Genomic DNA, 23,063 nt, shown 5'->3' on the forward strand with positions numbered 1-23,063 from the left:
TCTATCCAACAGGACTTTAATTATTGTTTCAATTAAAAAACATAACACTCAATGATTGTGTGTACTCAACATCCCTACTCTGTCTCTCTCAGTTGCCCATTTGAGGACAATACAATCTAATTTCAGCATTCTGAGCTAATTGAATCAGGGTCAGAAAGATAAGTGTTTCCAGTACTTTTCAGCAAAAATGTGACACAGCCCATTCTGTTGAACAAGAAAGATTACATTTAAATCTTTAATTTCTTTATTTAGTCAGTACAGTTAAGTTCACACATGATCTCATGGAACAAAAGTAAGCAAAAATGATGTGAGAAATGTACTTTTTTCCATGTTCCATTGCTGTGGAATTCTATCTTCTCAAGCTCACTGCCTATAATATCAATTTAAAAGAGATATAACAGGACATTTCATTCTCATTCTGCATATTTTACCTGGTTTGTAAAATCCTTTCAGTACTTCAAACTCCTTATTTACTTTTCAAAAATATTTTTTAATTCACCTGTTTCATGAGAAGAGCACTGTCGTCAAACCAAAGGTCTCTAGATCACTTCTCTACCTATCATCCAATTACCATCAACCACCTATGATAAGATTACAAAGAGTTCAAAACCTACAGTGTTTCTTTAAGTGAAGTACAAGGAAAATTTTCACTTGCAGTTACTGTGTTATGTGTACATAATACACCAGAATCTGAGTTGCACCATTCTTGCCAACACAAGGTAAATGCTTGCACCATCTTATGGGCCTCAGGACTTTTTAATTCTTAGTATTTGAATAGCAAAACATGTAATATAAAAGCCACGTGATGATTAGTAACCAAAACTAAATAGAAATCCTTACAAATTCAAACCAACATTTGAGCAATTGTAAGTCAGGATTTGCTTGTGCAAAATGTTACTGCAATATTTTGGGTGAGACTTCACCACAAATTGCTGATTTTATTAATTATAATACAAGACCATGACAAAAAATATCTTCATCCTGTACTGAACTTTTGCTTCACTTAAAATGTTATAGCAGCCACATCTGCTTCCACAGTATCTCTAATAAATAGATACAGTCATGAAAAAATTTCACCCCAAGATCATCTGGGTCTTCTTTTTTTTTTAAAAAAAGGCTTATTTTTTCTTCCTGACCTTCTTCCTAGAAAAGACAGATAGATTGTGTGCAGAGTTTATTACGAGATCGATCAAGATAATTGAGGTATAATTTTCTTAGCTATTTCTGTCATCATTTTTAAAGGCAGAGATGATTATGTTTCTCTTTCACCCATCTGGGAAAGCACACTGTGTTCTCATGTAATTTGAACATTTCAGCAAGGATGTGAGACCATCTTTTTGGACGTAGCTAATAGCTCTGCCATTAGGCCATCCTCTCTTGAGACCTAATTTTTCCTATTAATAATTGTCAACACTATCTCTTTTACAGAAAAAAAAACAACCACACCTAAGTCTTCACTTCCTGTCTGGCACAACACCAGCCAATATGAAATTCAAAATCTTTTTACAGTTCTGAGGTTCCTTAAAGATTCAATTGCTCCTTATGAGAATCTTCACAGACCAAACCTTTTCTACATCACACTTTTTTCAAGAATGATAGCTGAGAATTTATATGATAAGAAGCTTGCTCTTTTTATAAGGTGACCTAAAAATTAAACTCCAAGTCTCATATTTTTGCAGGAGTGACCATCATAAATCCTCCTTTTATTTATGCCAATCTTCCAGTGCCATAATTTAAGTGAATTACTTTTAATTGCATCTAACCTTTCAGACAACAAGATCCTATCTCTCTGTTATGTTAGTTTTCACTCAATCTTTTTTTTTTCCTGTTTGCCATTCCATTATTCAATTTCTGTTAATAGTGATATCAGTTACTACAAGAAATGGTCCTGCTGTGAAATACATTTTTTTGTATGCAACATTAGATAATTTTTTCAGTCTGCGATGATAATACACTGTTTCACTGTGATCTTTTATATTTCAATCTCCTTCAACCACCTGTATTCTACCCTATATTTCTACAGATATTTTCCAGCAGTCACCTCCAGTCATTAATGCTTGAATAGTTAAGACTTCCAGTCAAAGTTTTTGCTTCTGTTTACCATTAAGGCAAAACCAAGACATTAAATAGGTTAAGGCATGAATGAGTGTGTATTATTGTGTAGGTAGTTTGTATTAGTGGTGTGAACCCTGACTTTGCTATTTTTCTAGGACTGGCAGAGGTAAAATGTTTTTACTGGATCAAAACCCAGTGATTTTCAACTATGTTGATGACATAAAAAAATCTATGCCTCAGTGCCCACACCATATCTAAGCATCTGTTCCCACATTAGACATCCTTGTTTATATATATATATATATATATATATATATATATATATATATACATACAGAATTTTTGATATGCCTTTTATACCAAATCTAGTCACTGTATAAACAGAGCTGCTTGCTTTTCATTTGACTTAGAGTAATAATATTAATCAATTTATACTGTGCCATCTTACTCTTTCACAAGATTATTTTTCCCCTGCCACCAAAAATAAGGCATCTGAGCTAAAATTTTGCTAAAACAGTTATGAAACTGAAAAATCAAACCAAACTAAATAGTAAGCTTTGAAAATTTAGATCTTAATGGTGGATTTAGTCAAGCAGGACTTTTTCAGGACTATCAAAGTCTCTTTGAATATGAATCACAAATAATTCACTATCTATCTGGGAAGTTCAAAGAACTTTAACATTTTACACAAGTGATTTCCTGCTCTGACAGGCAGCAAAGTAAATATGATGGGTGGTCTGTTTAAGGCACCTGTCCAAATCCAATCACATTACATTTTTATAGTATCAACATTTGAAAACACTATTGCTGTTACTCCAGCAAAAATGAATGGGAGTATCTCCAAAGCAGATGGCAACTAGCACATCACAAAAACATTCAGATTCTTGAGCCAATTTGTATAGCAAAACAGCATCTACCACAGAGCAAAGGGAGCAATAATTAGCATATTCAAACACACAAAACTTCCCAACATACCATGGTTTAGGCAAAGAACAATGAAAAGTAATTGCTCTCACATAATACTGGCTTTCACTTGGATAGGACCTAGTTACAGCAGGATTTATTCAGCTGAGTAATTCCCTTTGAATCTGAAAGAATACACAATTAATTTGAAAATATTGGTTAAATTTTGCATAATGGAAAACACAGGAATCCAAACAAGGAACTTCGTAATGAGAACATTTAATTATTTCTGAGTCAGTTCTTATAAACCAATGTGGTTCTAATGTCATTAATATATCAAATTTTATTGTAACTCACAGGTATCTAATACAGTCCACATTTCAAGACAACATTTAGCAATCTGCACCCATATAACACAGAACACCTTTTGCCAGATTTGTTCATATAATGCATGCCTAGGTCTCTTTGCAATTGTTTCTGAAAACACTGATAATGTTATGCAAACATAACCCACAATGTTTCCCATTGTCTGAAAATCAAATTATTTAATTTTCTACATAAATCTCTCTGTGTTAATTGACTCGGAATGGAGTTATCCAGAGGTGGCTGGTTTTGCAGATTTCACGTGTGAGAATTCATTCAGACATGTAATGGAAAATCTGCCCTACAGCTAGGTGTGCTTAGAGCAGATCCAACACCCCGTGGATAACCTTTCTACTGTGACCTGTTCATATTTTTCATACTCCAATTCCATAGTTCCTCTGCTTCAGGAAACAAAACAAACCCTTGTTATTGCTAGCTTGATGGTGCTGATTTGAAAAATGTAGGTACATTTCAGATATGACAGAACTGGCTCTTAACTATTTTGTGGCCACTCAGGCACCACCCTCCAACCAAGAGTGTTTACAGATCCAAACTGGACCCAATTAAATTTCTGAGTGACATAATTTTCAGTAACCTGCTAATAATGCTATGCCCATGACATGGAATCCAACAATATAAAACCAAAGCTGAAACCTAGGATGTGCTTAATGTCACCTAATTTGAGATGTCCAGATTTCAGGTGGATATAGCTGAGCTCATGGACATAGCGGAACCCAAGATTCTTTACAGGCCACAGAAAAGACTCACTGCCTCTACTGACTACAGAAAAGGGACAATGTTGCAGATTCAGAAAAAGATATGTGAAGTCCAACTAAACAAAAGAGTGAGGACCAGCCACAGATTTTATCCTCAGCACACAGAAAAAAAACGCACATACAGAACTTGTTAACAGAACTACTTGTTACGGAACTACTCTTTTGGAATATTTAATTTTACAAAAATAAATAAAATATAAGAATGTATATATCATAGTCATTCTGTACCCTGCTTTCATATTCAAGCACAAAATCATCTGTAGGAAAAATGTACTGATGCATAGTGCATGTCCTTCTGCCACCCTTGGTCTATGATGAAAAAGACTCAACAAAGTGTTTTACTCTAAAGTACCATAAACATTACCTCAAAAACCTGGAGTACAGTGTTGCACTTTCCCCCTACCTTGGTATTGTATACATATTTTTGTATAAACAAGCTGCACACTGTTTTGGAAGAACTTGTTGCAGTGATACAAAACAGAGCACATTCAATTTAAAGAAATGGGGGCTCCATTAATGCACTGTCTGGAAGTGGAACTGTATCTTTAGGATACCCTCTGATTTCCAGTCTTCCAAAGGTCTTAGTGATTGAGCTTGTCAAATAGTCACCACCACTGTACTGGAAATGTGAACAAAATATCAATTTTCCCAAATGAAATGCTACAGATTTAGACCTATGTAAATCTGTCAGAATTATCCCTCTCTAAGTTTCACCCCAGGGTGTGGTACTGTACAGCTGAGGAGCTGAGCTAATAAATGTTGAAAAAAAGAAAAACACTGCTTTATGGCATCATGTAAATTGGCACAAAAAATTGCTCACACCTACACCCCAGTCTTGACAAGTAACAGGCAAAATGTGGAAGCCATACAAAGTCCCACCGGTATGAAAGCAGGAAGAAAGCAACAGTTCTGTCAGGGAGTTCTGTGTTATATGTCTCCAGGGTTGATATAAATTTCTAGATTTCACCTGCTCAGGCTCAGAAAAGGTAAATTAACCAAAACCAATGTGAACATGATTACTTTCTACTTGCATATTTAAAAAGCACCTTCTGCCATTCCCATGTTCAGTAGCATCACAAGACTGTGAGTCCAAAAGACTCTTGTTGCATTCAACTCACCTTTGGATCAACCAGAGAGTTACTCTAGATTGACAGTAAGGTAACCAAAACCAGATTTTAGCATTAAGAAAGCAAATGTAGATTTTCTTGTGACTGTATTAAGTCTTGCCAATATATTTATATGAGCAAAGCTCTCTTTCATGACTTCCAATTTATACTGGCAAAAGCATTCCACATTGGCACAAGATGCTTCAGTTGGATAGACTGCATTTTTGTGGAGAAAACTAGAGAGCTTTCTAGCATAGCTATGTTATTTGAGAGTGTGGCATGTTCATTATGCTCAATTCACGTACACATGAAAGCAAAATGGGGCAGCAGTGCTCTGGGCACATTCATTTATGAACTCCATGCAGAAACCTCACTAGAATATTCCTATTTATTCCAAGAATTTCTGTTTTGCAAATCAGAATTTTAAAAATGAAATAAAAATTTTAAGAGTTTTAAAATAGCAGTCTTGGGAGTATTTTCATGCATGTCTGGATTTTAAGGTTCATGTTTTCACAGCTTCTTTCTCCACTCATAGTTCGTATGCCCTTTTAAGGCAAGAATAACCTGAGAGTTGTCCTCAGTAACATACATGCAAGAATACTGATCCTTGAGAGAAATACCAAAACACCACAAAATTATGAGGTGTAACCAATTTTCCATATAAACGGGTTAAACTGATGAAGGATCTTTCATTCCCCATGGAGCCAAGTCCTTCCACAGCACTTCAGTCTTCTGCATATGTTCCACTCTCAGGTGAGTTCACTACCCAGGAGAAGAGTGTTTGAAATACCCATGTAAAACCATTCATACCAACATATTAAATAAAAGGCAGACACCACTAGTCCACATATTAATGAAAGTAGTTTCACTATTTGCTGAAAACACTTTTAATATGATTTTGGTAAGCCCTGAGCATGTCTGTGAAATTCTTGGGGAGATTGGGTCAAGGAACCAAGGAATCTCCAGGCTCTAGCAGGCTCTGAGCTAAACAAGATGGGCCAAGGAGCTTGCCTGGAAGGTGCCTGAAGATGCAGCAGCTGAGTGGATGCAAATGTGTCAGAAACAGCAAACCTCCTGCAAAGAACAAGCAGAAGAAACACACAAGCACCACAAAAATAGCCAAGCATGGGTTGGTTTTGGCAGCTTGTTGGCTAGGTGAAGGCTCAGATTCCTGAAGGAAGGAGCAGCCTCCTGTTGTCCCTGGGATAGAGCCCTTGTTTGTTTTAAACAGATAGCATTCAGTAAATATCTGGCTCCTGCTAGCAAAACTATCTCACGAGGCCCTAAATACTGATTGTCTCTTGGGCCAAGAAGAACATGATCTGTTAATTTATTACTTGTTTACCTTGTTCTAGTAACTAGAAGCATTAGGTCAAGATCTCATGCTGCCAGACAGTATTCAGACTTGCTTTTTTCTTGTGGACTGATATCCCTTACTCAACTCCATACTAAATCCTACCTATGATGCACAATATCATTGATGTAGTCCAGCCAGGGGTCTTTTTATCCAAGGAACAGGAGAATGCAGCCCAAAAACATACTTCTGATTGGACAGAAAACAAATTTTCAAAATCTATGTATTTTGAAAGTTGATAATTTTCTAAAGACTCAACTATTTAAAAAGTTTGAATGGAAATACATTTCTGTTTGACTTGGTTTGAGAATGACTAGTCTTCCATTTGTGCATTTGGCTCCATGGGAAATGAAAGATCCTTCATCAGTTTACCTGTTTATGTGTCAAGTTGGTTACACCTCATAATTTTGTTGTGTTTTGGTATTTCTCTCAAGGATCAGGTTGTGTGCCTGAATAATAATTTCTGTGCCACTTCCTACCTCTGCTATGGCAGTTGTGCAAAGAGCTCTTGACAATAATTTTTCAGAATAAACTATGCCAAGGTGTATACTGAAATCATAAACTTAAAAATACAAATTCTATGTCAAATGACTGCCACTGAGTTCCAATATAGGAAACCACCTGCAAATTAGAGGACAGTTTCTAGTTTCTGTCAGACCACAGTAACTGGCATGAAGGTCTAAAAAATAGGGGATAGACCCTTGAGCCCTGGAAGAAGGGCAGGAGAGGGGAGAAATGCACAAAGAAGTCAAATTCAGTATTTAACTTTAATGCTCAATAATGAAGAAAACAAATATAGGATAACTTCACTCAATTATGCCACCTCCTGATACAGTGATGATGACATCACACTATTGAGAAAGAAATAAAGGGGGGATGTGAAAAATTTCAAACACTTGATATTTTTATTTCCACACCAAAATATCTGTTTCTGTCAAAATCACCTAGATATATAATAATTACATTGTAATATAATAAGTATTATAATACAATCAATTAAAAATCAGATATAATTCTTTGTAATCACCACTGAAACATCTGTGGATCAACTCACCTACTAAAAAAACCCAACAGTAACTGTACAATACCTGAAAACTATTTTTCAATATCAAATGCAAGAGCCTTAGCTCTGCATATACAGCTATATCAGTGTTTCTGGATGTTATATATGTACACATGCGGAACATAAAAATTACTCTGCAACATCCTGCTTTCAGAAAAAGTCAATTCTAAAGTGCAAAGCCATTTTAAATGAGAAAAAGTATAAAAATGGTTTCAAGTAAATTAAAGTCTTCTGTTTTCTTCTGAGCAGAGTCAGCGTGAGAGTACAGAACCCAATCAGTGAGCACTTAGAGCAAGGGCCCATCCTAAGGAACAAAACAAAAGCTCACAGTTAATGTTTACTTTCTTTGGAAAACTTAAATATGGCCACATATTTCCATTTCCACATTTATTTCACATTTAGTCACAATGTAATCCATTTATTTCATAAATACCAGGAAAAAAATAAAAAGAGAAGCAATTGCAACAGAATATGTTTTTAACAGTGTGGAATCACATTTTATTAACGCTGTGAAATGTAATAAATTCCTTTTGGAGATGTTACATGTCAGCAGTGAAAGACTTGTAAAACACCATAAGCATTAGAACTTAAGCATATGTTAGTTTAACAAAATTTGCAAGGTATTTCCATATTGCCTATAATCTTTTACAGTTATTAACATACTATTAATTCATTCAGGAGAGTCCTTTCAGTTAGTTAGGCTAGGTCTTAGGAGTCATGATTTCTATGGGCTACATCTCTCTGCTTCATTGGGTTTACAGCTCTGGCCCAGGAAAAAGTATAACCCTTTTCTAGTTCTTACTCCAGGCATGTTTCGTCCTTCCCCTCCTTTAGGTAGAAAGCAAAACTGGCAGGGAAGGGGGCTCTTATTTCTTTAACAACAGAAAACTCCCAGAAACAAAAGAATCATCTACTGGCCAAGACTGAGAACTAGATTCAGACCCATTACACTATGAAAGGTTTTTTGCTGTGGGGTTGAAGGGGGTTTTAAAAAATAAATTAAATTTCATAAATCATTAAATATAATTTAATACCTTTAATAAAAATATAATCAATACACTTCAAAAGCAACTTAAGAAAACATTTTCCTCAAGTATAAATAACAAGTTTTTACAGTATATTTGCTGTCATTCGAATTTCTGCTTTTCCATTTATGTTTGTTCAGAGTTCCTACTCTCTCACAAGTTTCAATGGAAATTTGTTTTGTCCTTTTTTAGGACCAAAAAAAAACCCACAAAAAAAAAAACCAAAACCAAACCTGTTTCTCTTGGAAAAAACCAAACAAAAACCAATACACAAAATCCTCCAAACTTTGAGTACTATTTTTGCATGGTGTGATATTGTATTCTTTGTTTTATTCCTGGCATCAAGCTTTATTTGTTGGCACAAAGAAATCTTGTACCTCCAAGTTTGTAACTCAGAGGCAGGGAATGAATTTATAAGTTTAAAAAAACCTGATCATGGTTTGTTCCCATAATGATGCTGAAAAGTGTGTCCAAAAGCCACAAATCACTGATGGATCTTTGTTTAGTAACACTTCACAAGCAATAACCCTCAAAAAATGACATTGCTCATGAAAAATGGTAAGACAAATTAAAATATTGCACATAAGCATCATTAAATGAGTGACTCTGTCCTATAATAATAACAACTAAATTTTCCTTCTAAGCTAATAAAATAAATGAGCCTTAATGGCTCAAACACCACAATTGTGGTGGAAGTACAATTGTGTACTGGAAGTAAAAGAAAGGTGTGGCTTAAGCTACTAAACACCATCAATAATGACTTGTTTATTTTGACACTACATTGCTGAGATTTTGCAGTTTTCAACTGGACAACTGACACTATAGAAAATTTTAGATCTATCTTTCATTCTTCCCACCATGCAATTTATTAATTTCCCCAGCTATCAGATTTTTTTCTTTCTCTTTACTTCTTGGCCTCACTGCAGAACACTTTCAGATATATTAAAAATACAGCTGCATACATTCTAGAGGAGCAAAATAACCAGCGCCCTAAGGTTTCGTGGCCTAAATAAACAGGAATAGAGCAGTCAGGACAGTAATTTGAACAGAACTACAAGCACAGCATGCTCCTCATACTACACACACGCTGATGTTTCATCTACTTAACCCATGGGCCATTCTGAAGGTAATAACGTGCTACCTCAAGAGGCTAGGGTTTCATTACATTTTTAGGAACTAGCAGGTGCGCCGCTGTGGCTTGCCAAAACGCGTTGTGATGAACTGCGAAACTAATCCGCGCACCCCGGGTCGCGCTGCACCTGGCCAGCGAAATGGCAGCAGCGCCGTTCGTCCGCCCATCCTTGTCCCACTGTCGCAGACCTCAAAGCGCTAAAGCAGGTGGCTAATCTGCACAGCACTAGCAGGGAAAAAAAAAAAAAAATGACCTTGAACGTGTATAGGTTACCTAAAAGTGCAAAAGTAAGCTCCTACTCCTCATACCCGTAAGGCAGGTCAGTAGAGACTAGCGAGAGCATCAGGGTGGCTGTGTTTAGACATGGACTGAGGTCGGACAAGTTTCAGATGTCTGCGGCAGTAGAGGCTAGCGAGAGCATCAGGGTGGCTGTGTTTAGACATGGACTGAGGTCGGACAAGTTTCAGATGTCTGCGGGACCTTATTCACGGTGCCCCGGGCCCCTGCTGCGGCTCGAAGGAGCCGCCAGCATCCCCCGGCTCCCCGCGGCTCTGCCGCAGCCTGGCCTTGCCCTTGAAGGGCTGCGGCAGCCCGACACCTCACGCGTGACAGGAAACTCCACAAACGCCAGACAGAGGAGTCCTGCAACTTTATTCGAATAAAGGCAGGGAGTCCACCGGGGCACCCGCCCGCGGGGTTTTCTCTCTGCCACGCGTGACACCCAAGGGGCGGGCCGGTCCCTGCACAGAGCACCGCCAAACACGGCATCTGCAGCGAGTCCGCCTGCGAACAAGCGCTGCTAAGCCAGCGCAGCGCCCGGAGCGACAGAGCTCCCGGCCCGCTGCCAGGAGAGCCGGGGCGCCTCAGCGGAGGAGGAGGGCGGAGGCAGGCCCGGAACCGGAGGAGGAGGAGAGCGCCGGGCATGGCGGCGCCCGCGGCGCTGCAGCGGAGCGTGGTGTCCCCCGCGGGCCGGCACACCGCCTCCCTCATCTTCCTGCACGGCTCAGGTGCCTGCCTTCCCTCCCTTCTCGGGGCGCCCCGGGAGCGGCCGAAGCGGGCAGGGCCGGCCCTGCGGTGCTGCGGGAGGGGGCGGCGGGGCGGGGCTGGGCAGGGTGTGAGGTGACCCTGTCCCCGCCGCTCTACCCGCGGCGGGGAGGCGGCGGCCGGCAAGGTGCCCGGAGAGGGTCCCGCAGGAACCGGCTTCCATGAGGGGACGCACGCGTTCCGGGAGATCACGGAACGTGCTCGCTTGGAAGGGGAACATCGGGATCGTGGCACGCCAGGTCCTGGCCCCGCACAGGGCACCCCGAGAGTCGCACCTGAGAGCGCTGTCCAAAGGCTTGCTGGAGTCTGTCAGGCTGCCTGGTGCTGTGGCCTCTGCCCTGGGAGCCTCTTCCAGTGTCCAGCCTCCCTCTGGGTGGAAATCCTTCCCCTGGTACCCGACCTTACACTTCACAGCGTTTCCTCGAGTCCTGTTACTCCCTAATTGCCCCTCTCAGAGGGCAGCCGTATTCAGAGGATGACTTTCACAGTTAAAGTGGCTCTTGCTGTTTTGGAATCGGCATGAGAGCACTGTTGGCACCCTTTAAAAGCCATTTACTAACTTCTGATTGTTCAGAAGGGCCCTGTCCATGTCCAGACTGGCTTCATGGCCACCCTCTGCAGAGGGGAGTTACCTACATCAGTGGCTGGTCTGAGGGCAGAGCATGTGTTTTGCTGGGTTTCATTCCTTATACAAGTTGTTTCTAATGAGCTAAATAACAAGGTCCACATTACGTTAAAAGAAAAGAAAAAAACCCAGTAATCTTAGGTCTTTATTAGATCAAGGCCTTGAGAAGTGATATCACTGAACTTCCCATGTGCATATGGCAACAAACTCAACACTTTCCCGGTATTTTGCTTACTTTTGCATTTAGCTGGTGCTTCTATTTAGTTTTACAAAGATGTGTGTCCTTACTAAATTAGTTTCATTTTTATAATCTAGTTGAATTTTGCTTTTTAAAAATTCTGTGAGTAAAAGAATGAAAGTGAAAGAGTTTATGTTCAGCTCTCTTGTTAATGCTAATGCTTTAATGCTTGAGGAAATAATTTTCTGTAATGTTGGAGGAGTAAGGGAAGATTATGGTTAGAGGTTGATTCCACATGTGGTTAAAATACTCTACAATTTCCTTTTTTATATATATTATTTTGTTCATAATATTTGTAATGGGGTGGTTTTATTTGGTTTCTAGCAGTTCCACAGAATAGAATTTAAAACAGAAGTCACCACAGTTCTGTTGCTGTGAGCTGGCCTGTAAACCCGAGTTGTAAACCTTTGTGCAGCACTTGTATGGAAAGTGCCAGTCAAATGGCATGAATCCATTTTGTACATAATGCTTGCTCTAGACAAACTATGACAAATGCAGAATGCAAATGCAAAATGGTATAGAGAAGTATTAGAACAGCCCTGGTACTATACATTGGATTTAGGTAGAGGTTCCATTTGGTAGCTTGGCAGGAAAAGCAAATGGACATAGCAAGTATGTCATAGCTTTTTAGGCTGAGGATTACAACTTTGCAAGTTGTAACTAGCACAGAATCATAAACTGGAAAAGACCTTTTAGAACATCGAGTCCAACCATTAACCAAACTCTGCCAAGTCCACCACTCAACCATGTCCTTAAGTGCCACATCTACACATCTTTTAAATACCTCCAGGGATGGTGACTCAGTGACTTTCCTGGGCAGCCTGTTCCTTTGGGTGAATAAGTTTTTCCTAATGTCCAGTCTACATGTTACATGTTAAATTTTAACTTTGCAGAGAAAGAAAACTTGGAAATACAAACTATATTTGAAAGGAAAGAAAGTAATATTTTACTTGAGGATGGAGAAGAAGATAATAAAGTTGCCATCAGTCTTTTTCAGTTCGTAAACTAACTCAAAGCAGAATCACCCATCATTTGCTTATTTTTGTAGTGTTCAGAACATATAATGCCAAAATTTCAGAAGAGCCTGAAAGACTAACATTTCAGGAGGTTTGTTGGGTTTTGTTTGATGTCACGGTCTCCTCTTTTCCTCCCTCTCCTCCAAGTTCTGTTCCTAGCAAATCAAAATACATTATCTGAGCATACAAGTGCTCATGTTTGAGTAGCATTTGGACCATGACAGTTCTTGATACAGAAGGTCATACATTTTCTCTTACTGAGTTTTCTGGACAAATTGAATGGACAAATTGTCTTCAATAACAATAAATGTTTCTACAGATCTTTGTGACGTTGAAGAGGTGGGAATAAATGATAGAATAATGATTTATCCTACATCATTAAGAAATTTGTCAAGACCTAAGTCCCAATTCTGTCATCATTGGGATAGCTGGTTGATTTACCTGAGGGTTCATTCTGTGCAAGTATTTGCAAGGCTTAGACCTTGGCTTTCTAACTGAAAAAAAAAAACAAACAGTGTATAGAAAAAATGTTAATTCAAGCCTAAGATACATTATTTATAAGTGAGGTGACGAGGGCCTTGAGGAAACCCTTGTATGTCAAGAGTGTCTGAAAAGACTCAGAAGTGTGTTTGGACTTCAGATCACAGTACTTGCATAAAGCAAAGTGCTTGTGGGGGTATTTTCTGAAGCATCCAGTTAAGGAGATAACTTGGATTTTACTGTTTAACTTAGCACAGGGTAAGACTTGTGTCAGTTTTGCAACCCTGTTTTTTATTTGTCACATGGAGTGTTTAGGTCAGAGAACAGTTAGTTCTAGTTATGCTAATTGTGCTTAACAGGAAAAATATTGCTGGGTTTGAGTCCTACTTGTCTTCTGTTTTAATTTTGAAGATACATTAATTATGTTTGTATATAAAAACCATCTGAATTTTGTTAGAGTGCTTAAGGCAGATTTTCTCCACTGGAGAATTATAATAGTTTTAACAATGAATTGGTATATTCATGTGGGATTGTTCAAATGAGCCCGTGTAATGTGCCAATAAGCCTGGCTAAGGACAGTGGTATTTTTTTTCTTTTGGTTTGGCCATTTTATTGAAAAGAATAGAGTGAGTTCTAAAGTCAAACCAAACAACTTGAGCGAAAATAATAGAGAATATTAGCATTTTGAGTTGATAATATGTGGGAAACTCAACTTCAAGCAAGACTGAAGTCCTATAGTATGAGTGGCGGTAGTGAAATTCCAGTCTGCTGAGCCAGCACGCAATTTTTTAGGTTGAACATCCTTCCTACTGTAAAAATATATTCCTTGATGGACCAGTTTGCTTAAGCTTGAAGTATTGTGTTATGCTGAGGACTTATTTGTGCCTGCTCTTGAGAGAGGTGGCAGTGAAATTATGGCTGAAGATACTAGTGGTGCAAAGACAAGCTGGAGACACTGTCTGGTGTGTATATATGTGTATTTATTTAAAAGGAGCAAATGCTATCTACAGAAGAATTCATCCTGTTCCTTGCACTTCAGTCTGCAGGGGTTTGGGCCATAGCCTGCATTGGTAAGACTTGGAAAAAAAACAAATTGGGAGTGGATCTCAACTAATTTTCAAACAGAACTGTGTGGTTAAGGTTTCTTTAAGAGTCTGCTAGATATTTTAAATGAACCTCTTTACAAATTCGCTTTTTCCCGAAAAGCTTATGTGCAATGTTAGCATAATGAAAAGTGAAGATCTTTTTTACTAGGTTCTGAAGTGGGTTAACATAAAAATCTCTAGTAAAAGTAACTAGCTTTTTAAGGGGAGCAACAGTTATTTTACATCACTTTTTACGATGTTCATCAAGATTTTTGTTTATCACTTAAGAGCAAATATGGTAAACTGTAAGTAAGAGGTAGGTCCTTGTGTGTGCTTGGGAGATACTTAAATCATTGAATGTAGCAAAGTATTGATTAAACTTATGTTGTGGGATATCTTAAGTAGTTTTTTCTAGGAAGTTTTGAGTACATTGGAAAGAGGACTGAAGTTGTTCAAGAAAGTTATGTTTTAGCATTTTAGTATATTAACTTAATAATTTGAAATTAAGTTAATCTAAAGTATAATTGACATTGTATAATTTTCTCTCTAAATGCACAGAATAATTCTTGTGCTCTTCTGTGTGATACAGGTGATACTGGCCAAGGAGCAAGAGCATGGATAAAACAAATTTTGAATCAAGACATGGCATTCCAACATATAAAAGTAATTTACCCTACAGCTCCTGCCAGGTACCATTTAATATATTGTAACTGTAGGATTAAGTTCCTTTGTTCCAGTGCTATAAAATACAGTTCTGTATATTAGTACAAATTGTCTTAATAATTCTTTTTTCTTTCTCATGTATATGCTTTTTGACAAAACTGAAGCTCAACGATGCATTGTTGTCCAGGAGCTGTGATTTTAAGTGGTTAAGACTCTATTAATGATTCCCAGAAGTCACAGCCTCTATTTGAAATTTGGATATTGTCCTTATAGTAGCTTTCCATTTCCTTCATATAAATAGAAGATAATCCTGCAATGTGTGTGTAGTGGCATTAGAGAGTCATGATCCAGATCATAATTCTACCCATAATAAATCTCATATATTAACTATTAAAGTACTGTGTTGTATTTTGTGCCAGGTTTCAGTACGGAAGGTGGGTGGTCTGTTTGGCAAGTAGGATGTCAAAGATCCTCAGCTCCTGGAGAAAGGACTGGGAATTCAAAAATGCACATTACTTCTTGTTTAAATCCTGGCCCAGCTATTTCAAAGAGAATTGATTTCAACATTTGCTGTGAGCCCAAGTCTTGTTATTAAATGACACTGTGTGTTCAGTGGTATATGGAAGTATAGATTAAAATTTTTTCCTGCAGGAATTTGAAAGTTTATGCAATCAAACCTAGTGGCTAAAAGTTGGACACCCACCCCCATAGCTATCCAAAGATAATAATAAGTATGGAATATATAATTAATTACATATATTATGTATGTAACATATATTAAATATATAATACTAAATTTCAGAGATGTTTAATTTTTCCTAATACAATTTTTTTGAGGTGTCTGTGGCTCTAAGTTAGGAAAATGTTTCCTTGAAAGGTAATGGGATTGAGTTTCTTTCTGAATTTGTGCATAAATGTGGATTAATACTGAACATAAAAGGAAATTGTGACATAGACTTTTGAGGTGTAGAGGTTCCAAAGTCAGAAAAAAATTCTTGGATGGTGTAAACAAGTATAATAGCAGATTTTGTCTGGCACTCATTAATACATGAAATTAAAAAAAAAACAACTTTCCCTTAACCATGTATTTTTTATTATTTACTTGGGCAGGAAAAGCAACTGAGAGATTGCAGTGTGAATGTATTCACTGTGTTACAGAAAAATGAAACCTGTGAGTGGAAGCCTTTGAAGCAGTGTATTTGGGGTTAGCAGGGAGTGAATCCCATTTTCTGTAAATAATGTGCTTGTTACCTCACTGGTGACAGGCTAAAGTGATGCTAGAGTTACCAGTGGCACATCACACATGCTGAGGGGATCCACTGCTTCCCTCCCAGCACAGCAGATACTGGGGAAATGCAGGGGGAGCTGCACCCCTGGGAAATTATTTTTCTCCTTATGCTATATGCAGCCAGAGCACCTGAGACCACATCTGCTGGGCCAGTGCTTGACTTTTCCATCCCACTGCACTTCTGAGGTCCAGTCCTTTTCTTGTTCTGGTTTCTTTGGGTTACTACAGATGTAAACAATGATTAACCAGCAGCATCTCCTGACACAAATGAAGGAATTTGTTTTTATATTATGACTTCGAATTTCAGTACTTTGGTAAACAGAGTTGAAAATACTGTTGTTATTAAATATGCAAATAAACAGTTTATTTCACTCTCTTTTTAAATTGAGGTTATTCTTGTTCTTTTCTAGACCAAGTAGAGTCACGCATGAGCTGATTCAGAAGTGGCTTTTAGCAGAACAGAAAAGTTGTATATTCAAAGAATATAAAATACTCACACTATTTGTCTTTAACTGGCAAAGAGCTCTTGTGTATAGCCCTCTCTTACTGATAAACAACCCTAGCTGACACAGTAAAATAAAACAGATGCTCCTAAGCAGTTTGCCACTGTTTGCAGCAGTGCTGAAGTTTGATGATACATGTCATTGGTTGAAACCAAAATAACAAAGCATTTACAGACCTATTTCATATTGTCTTGGTATTCAAGAACAAACCACATTATGCTTTTTTGAAATTATTTTGTAACAGTTGCATTCCTTTCTTTCACAGAAAATAAAAGCAAGGCTTAGAACTTCCAAACTTGAATGGCAGACATTAAAGTAATTAAACTTGAATATATATGTTGGTTATATGTATGTGTATATTTATATGCATATATATTTTAATAAGAATTCAAAATGTTTCTGGCAGCAAGGGAGGAATTCAGCCTCCTTGTTAATGAGACCTATAGCTGGGTGCTTATGGGCATGCAGATCTGCTGAGAAGATTCTGAAACCAAGTTCTTTGCCCACACAGAGGCTGAGGAATGTGCTGGCTGAAAGTCAGGCTGCTGAGACAGAGCCTCTGTCTAACCTGCCACTGCAGTGTCAGTTCAAAACTTGCCTACAGGTTCGTGTGCTGATGATGAAATCAAAGAAAAGCTTGAAGCTTGGCAACACCCTCCTAGGATTGGCTGATGTGCTCTTCTGGCACAATACTGTTAATGTGGATGTACTTCATGCTCTGAGCTCCTGTCTTTTCCAGGATAACTTTGCACATGCATGGTGAATGTTCCCTGTCAAAGTAGTTATGCCAGTGAAAGCAGGTTTGATGATATAACTGCAAAGCTGGGGGCTTTGGCAGGATTAACTGCAGGTCAGGAATACCTCCTCACATTTTTGATGGAAATTAATAGATCCATAGATATACGTTATTCGCGTCTGTTCAACAGAGTTTTGAAAAGCAGTGGATTTTCAACACAATATTGATTTTTTATTTTTTTTTTTTTTTTGCGGAGGATGGATTTGGGTTATACTAAACATGCATATTTTTAATTTGTACAGCATCAGAAGTTCAGACATGCTTTGATTCAAGAGTCAATGTATCTGAAAATTATTTTGGAAAACCAGTCCAGCATATAATCAGGAAGAATTCTGAAATATGTTCTTTGGCTTCACTAGCATTGATTTCGGCAAACACTAGAGAAGATTATGGGTAAAAGCAATGGAATGTTACTGAACTGCATTTTATAAAACTGGTTTTTTACTCATCTTTTTTCAAAAGAGATTTACTTTTCTTTAATAATTTTTGTGGTATTCAGGGTTTGTGCAGAGAACAATCACCTGATGCCCCCTGGACAGGCAGTGTTTGCAGCATTTTGTCTCACTTATTCCCCATCACATTGGAAAGTGCAACGAGTCTCATATTTGGTTGTGTCCTGAGTAAAAATAACAGAATGTCGATAGTGAAATTTACAAGTAAAAAAGAAAAATCTGCAAAAATACTAAAAAAATCACATATGGTAAAAAGCCTGCTTAGATAAAAATGGAAAAAATATGTGTATTCGAAAGCTTGATGTGATGTAGTGAGAGTACTGACACGTGAATTTGGAATATGTTTGGAAATAAAGTGCATTTACCTGGGGTATGCAAATTTTGCTTTACAAATTAAAAGTTTTATACATTGCTTGGAGGTTTTATTTTTTTTTTCTGGTTTTAATATACTGGAATACTTAAAAATGAGTAGAGAACTTGTTTTAACCGTATCTAGCTTTCTGTCAAGATTAGTGCTTCTGCACATAGATTAAACTTGTTAAACATGACAGAATTCTATTTTCTCTCAATTGTAATACTAATATATATCTTTAAAAAAAACAAGCTCAAATTGGAGCCCTAGTAGCTGATGCAATCCTTAAAGCCACGTCTACACTAATAGTTTTAAAGGAAAGGGTTTCCTTTTTCTCTTTTTATTTGGGTCAGGATGCCTACAACTTTAAATACTGTTTCAGCTGCTACAATTGTGACTTAAACATTAGGTTTCTATTGAGTTTCTAAATCAGAACTGAATACCACCCAATTTAAACTTTTTTTTTAATAGAAAGTGATAGTTTAAATTGGCATTGCAGGAGCTAACGTGGTAAATCTAAAACCACTTAGGCTCTGCTTGTTTTAATACATATACCTTGCCTTCTATAATTCCCTGAAAAAAATCTAGGCCAAGGATTCTTTGCGTTGTCTTGCATTCCATTCTGACAGTCCTTCTCTTTTGCAAGTCAGAAAATCAACTATAAATGCTACTTTGGCTATTTCATGGATCTTTTTGACATTCACTCAACAAACCTTTCTGTGGGATGTAAGTCTCTGTTCAGAACTTGTTATCTGGAGTGGAGGGGGCCAATTTATTCTAATTTCCATTATCATTATGTGTCTGGTAAGGACTAAAAGGCCCACTTCTCCATGTTTTCTCCTAAATTCACATCTTTGCTCAGCTCATGGGTGGAAATGAGCTTCATCTCACCATAGTCCCCATCTGGCTGTATCACAAAACCACCAGACAGTTTGGCACCACTCAGCTCCTCTGGCAGCCTCTGCCTGTGAGAGGCCTCGGATTGGAAAAGCAGCAGGGGTACTGCAGCTCGGACTTGAGATGGATTGGAGGGGAGCATGCACAGTGCCTATCATACTGTTTTTGGCTCAAGCACACGTTATTAATCCTTGACTTTTGTAAGGCCTAACCTCATTCATAAATTTAACACAAAGGAGTCTTTTTTAAAGGTGGGAGCTTGAGGGAGAAATGGGAAAGGTTTGGGTTGGTATCATGGGGTGGTTCTTTCATCTCCTTTAAATAGAAATTCAACATATTCTGCATAATAATGCTTGAAGTATGCTTGGATAAACTTTGTATTTTCCTTTTATTTCTGCTCTGGAATTAGGTGAGGAAAACTGCATATATCTAATGCTTACATCAGATGCTAAATAACACATGGGTTGCACTAAACACTTGCCAGAGATAACTGTAGTCATGCTTGCAGAAAACAAATTAAAACATGATGGAAATTATCTTGGATTTCTAATCTCTTTTACTGTATTGTGCTCTTAGGCATCCTTCATCTTGTTTTTCTTCTCTCAACCCTTTTCCGGTACGGAAGAATTGGAGACAATTGGTTTTATATCACCCTTCCAGCAAGCAGTTGTAGATTTCCAAGTTATGTGCCATTCTGTATTCTTGCTTTACAGTCTTTTCAAAGGTTTCTGTGCTTAGCTAGTGTCATTCATCCATCCTCAGTGTTTTTTGCCACCAGCTTGTGAAAGATGCCACTTTGAATCCCAGAGTGCCTTTCAGACCCCATAATGGAGAACTGATGTAGATTGGACTCTGGTTTGCCTCTTGCCGCTTTCTTTCAGTGAATTTGTAAGGCAGCCATTATTGGTTGCTGAGGAACTGGTAATGTATATTAAAGGTCTTTTATGGTCTTTTCAACTATAAAATTATCGCTGTTCTCTGATTAGTACCAATCCCCAGAATTTGCACCACTGTCTCCAAAAAAACAAAATGCCCCCAACAACAAAACCAACCCAGCAAACCCACAAAAAGAAAGAAACAGAAACAATTTATCCCACTGAGTTTTATGCCAGACTCTATTGCAGCTTCCTTTGTCTTGAATGAATAAGATTTGTCTCAAGTAACAAAAGCTGTCAGCATAGTATTTCTTCAGGTGACCATTCTGTACTGGCTCAGTCAGCTCTCATTTCAGACAATGTGCATCCAGAACAACTCTATCAAAAGCATTTGCATGTGGTTGAGTGAACAGGCACAGCCTTTTCTGGAGAGCAGCCAAAATTGCTCCTCATGGAGATGACTCTTGCCTTCCTTTTGGTGATTTTTTTTAAGTATAGTTCTAAGTTAAAGCTGCTTGAATTTTGGACACATCATATGCTCTGTTATCATACCACAAAGCTTCATTGTTAAGATATGCTGACTCTCAGTTTTAAGATGTACCTTGGAATAGAGTTTCTGATTTATACTTCTTATTTGACTAGCTGGATTCTCTATTTTCCTCCCCATTTCTTTTAAAATTTGCTTTCTGCTTCAAGCAGACAGTGGGAATAAAAAAGTATATTTTGGACCTAAATTTTCTATTGAAATGTAGTACTGAAACTCAGCACTGATATTATGCTATGAGAGAATTTGGGATTAGGGAGTAATTTGCTTTACTTTAGAAAAACCTGCCATCAGCTTTAAGAGAGTTAAGACTTGCTCCTAGAACTCAATATTTTGGATTGGAAGGGACCTTTCAAGGTCATCTAGTTTATGAGCAGGGACATCTTAACTAGATTGTGTTGCTTGAAATCCCATCCAGACTGTCCTAAAATGTTTCCAGAGGTGGGGCATCTACCACCTCTATTCAACCTGTGTTGATGTTTCAGCACCCTTCTTGTAAAAACCAGTCTGCCTTATATCTTGTCTAAATCCAACCAATTTCAATTGAAAGTCATTTCTCCTTTTCCTATTGTAGCAGGTCCCACTAAAAGGTGTGTTCCCATCTTTATTGTAGGTCTCTTTAAGTACTGGAAGGCTTCAATAAGGTCTCCTTGGAGCTTTGTCTCCTTCAGTCTGGACAAACCCACCTCTCAACCTTTCTTTGTGAGAAGAGGTGATCTGATCATTTTTGTGACCTTCCTCTGGACCTGCTCCAACAGGTCCATGTCTTTCCTGTTCTGAGGATTCTAGGACTGGGTGTAGTTCTCCAGCTGGAGTCTCAGCAGAGCAGTGTGGAACTCCTGTGGTAGCGTGCCCTATAGCTTTTTTCAGAGGGATGCACAGTCTTCTGAAAGACAACATTACAATTTGAGAGGCCCTACCTCCTAACTGAGAGGAGATGAGTTTGGGAAGCAGGAAGAATTGAGGATTTCAATAATTTTTTATCTTTCTTTGTTTTTATTTCAATCTTGAAGCCAAACTTCACTATAAATTTCCAGTTCTGTCTGACATTTCTGGAAGTTCTGTCTGGAAGCCAATGGTCTGGGTTTGTGTCTGCTAATGCAAGGTGATGGTAGTGCTGAGCATGAAGGCAGTGATACAATCATGTGTCAGGAGAAAGAGTTCAGGGAAGAATACTTGCCATTTATCAATGTGCTGTCTCATTTAATGCAGCTAGAACTGCTGGCTTGTTGTCTAACTTAAAATGTGGGATAGGGACAGTGATTTATTGGGTAATGAACAAAACCACCTTTAGTTTTATGTGAATCACGATGCTAATAGCATCATTTTGGAGATTAAATTTGCCATGGTTTGAGATCTGAATTTGAACCTTGTGTAGCATCACTGGGTTGCCCTTCACTTCTGTTAAGATAATTTCAGACTAGCTGGCACAATTCTAAACATGAGTAAGAAGGTCTAGAGGATATATTTGTGCTTCAGAAAGGTGGAGATAGATGGTGTTGCTGCTACCTATTTTTCATCATGTTTTCTTCATTGCTACAGAACTCAGGGTAGCAGAACCTAATCCGTTTTGAATTTGTAAAATCTGTAATACTATTACTTTGAAACTTTGCAGTGAAATCAACAGTCAAAATTACTTCTGTCTGAGATGAAATGGATGGTAAGTGCTTACAAAGATATTACAGGATATATTTTCCTTTCAAGACATTGAAGTATTGCATAGGATCTTCTTGAGACTGCACTCTCATGCAAGAGGTATATTGATCTCTAGCAATGCCCTTACAAAAAGGAGCTTTAAACTAATCAGAAAACATTATTTAGAGTGATTTGGGGATATCAGGTAGTATTTTAAAGATTCTAATCCTCCTAATCCCTACAGTTTCTTAAATGATGTTTGATATCAGCCATGTCTCCTTTGCTGTCCATTCTCCTAACTTTTAAATGTTAAGAAAGAAATTTGTACAAATTGAACTTTCAAGTGTCTTTTAAAAATGGATACAAGTTTGGAAGCTGGATCTACACAGAGAGAAGATTCTTGATTCTTGTTTTCTTATATGGATATGAATCTTTTATGAACTCCAGAACAAACAAAACATACTCACACACACCCCTTAAAACCAAATGAGAAAAAATGCCCACACAACTTGGGGGACTCTATTTTCATTCCCACTTTCAATGGCACACAGTATTAGAGACACAGAGCTTTATTTCTAGTATAATTTTAAAAAGAGAATAAAGAAAGTGAGACACAGATGGACTGATGGTATGAGTTTTAATTAAACTTAAGAGAGAGAAAAAAATTCCAAACTTAAAGCTGATTATTTGGTCTGACATTGTCCTTAACTGACCATGTTGATCTTGTTGGATGTAGTTTCCACTCCACTCTGTATTTTTTTTTTTTTGCTTTTGCATATTTCAGTCCAGCTTC

At 37.9% G+C, this 23,063-nt stretch overlaps 1 protein-coding gene and 1 long non-coding RNA gene across 2 annotated transcripts in view; one reads left to right on the forward strand and one right to left on the reverse strand.

Moving 5' to 3' along the window:
* LOC146768051 (uncharacterized) lies at positions 1–14,858 on the reverse strand. The gene is made up of 2 exons (XR_014954027.1): positions 11,097–14,858; positions 1–10,002 (listed from the first exon to the last, which is right to left on the reverse strand). It is a non-coding gene; the product is annotated as an uncharacterized LOC146768051 (long non-coding RNA).
* LYPLAL1 (lysophospholipase like 1) overlaps positions 10,677–23,063 on the forward strand; it is a 26,195-nt gene continuing 13,808 nt past the window's right edge. The window contains exons 1-2 of the mRNA XM_021550347.4: positions 10,677–10,784; positions 14,855–14,954. Coding sequence (XP_021406022.3) covers positions 10,700–10,784; positions 14,855–14,954 — 185 coding nt within the window. The 5' untranslated portion in view covers positions 10,677–10,699. The remainder of the gene's footprint in view (positions 10,785–14,854; positions 14,955–23,063) is intronic.

The sequence above is a fragment of the Lonchura striata genome, chromosome 3 (genome assembly GCF_050655825.1).
Source record: "Lonchura striata isolate lonStrDom1 chromosome 3, ASM5065582v1, whole genome shotgun sequence".
Classification (NCBI taxonomy): Eukaryota; Metazoa; Chordata; class Aves; order Passeriformes; family Estrildidae; genus Lonchura; species Lonchura striata.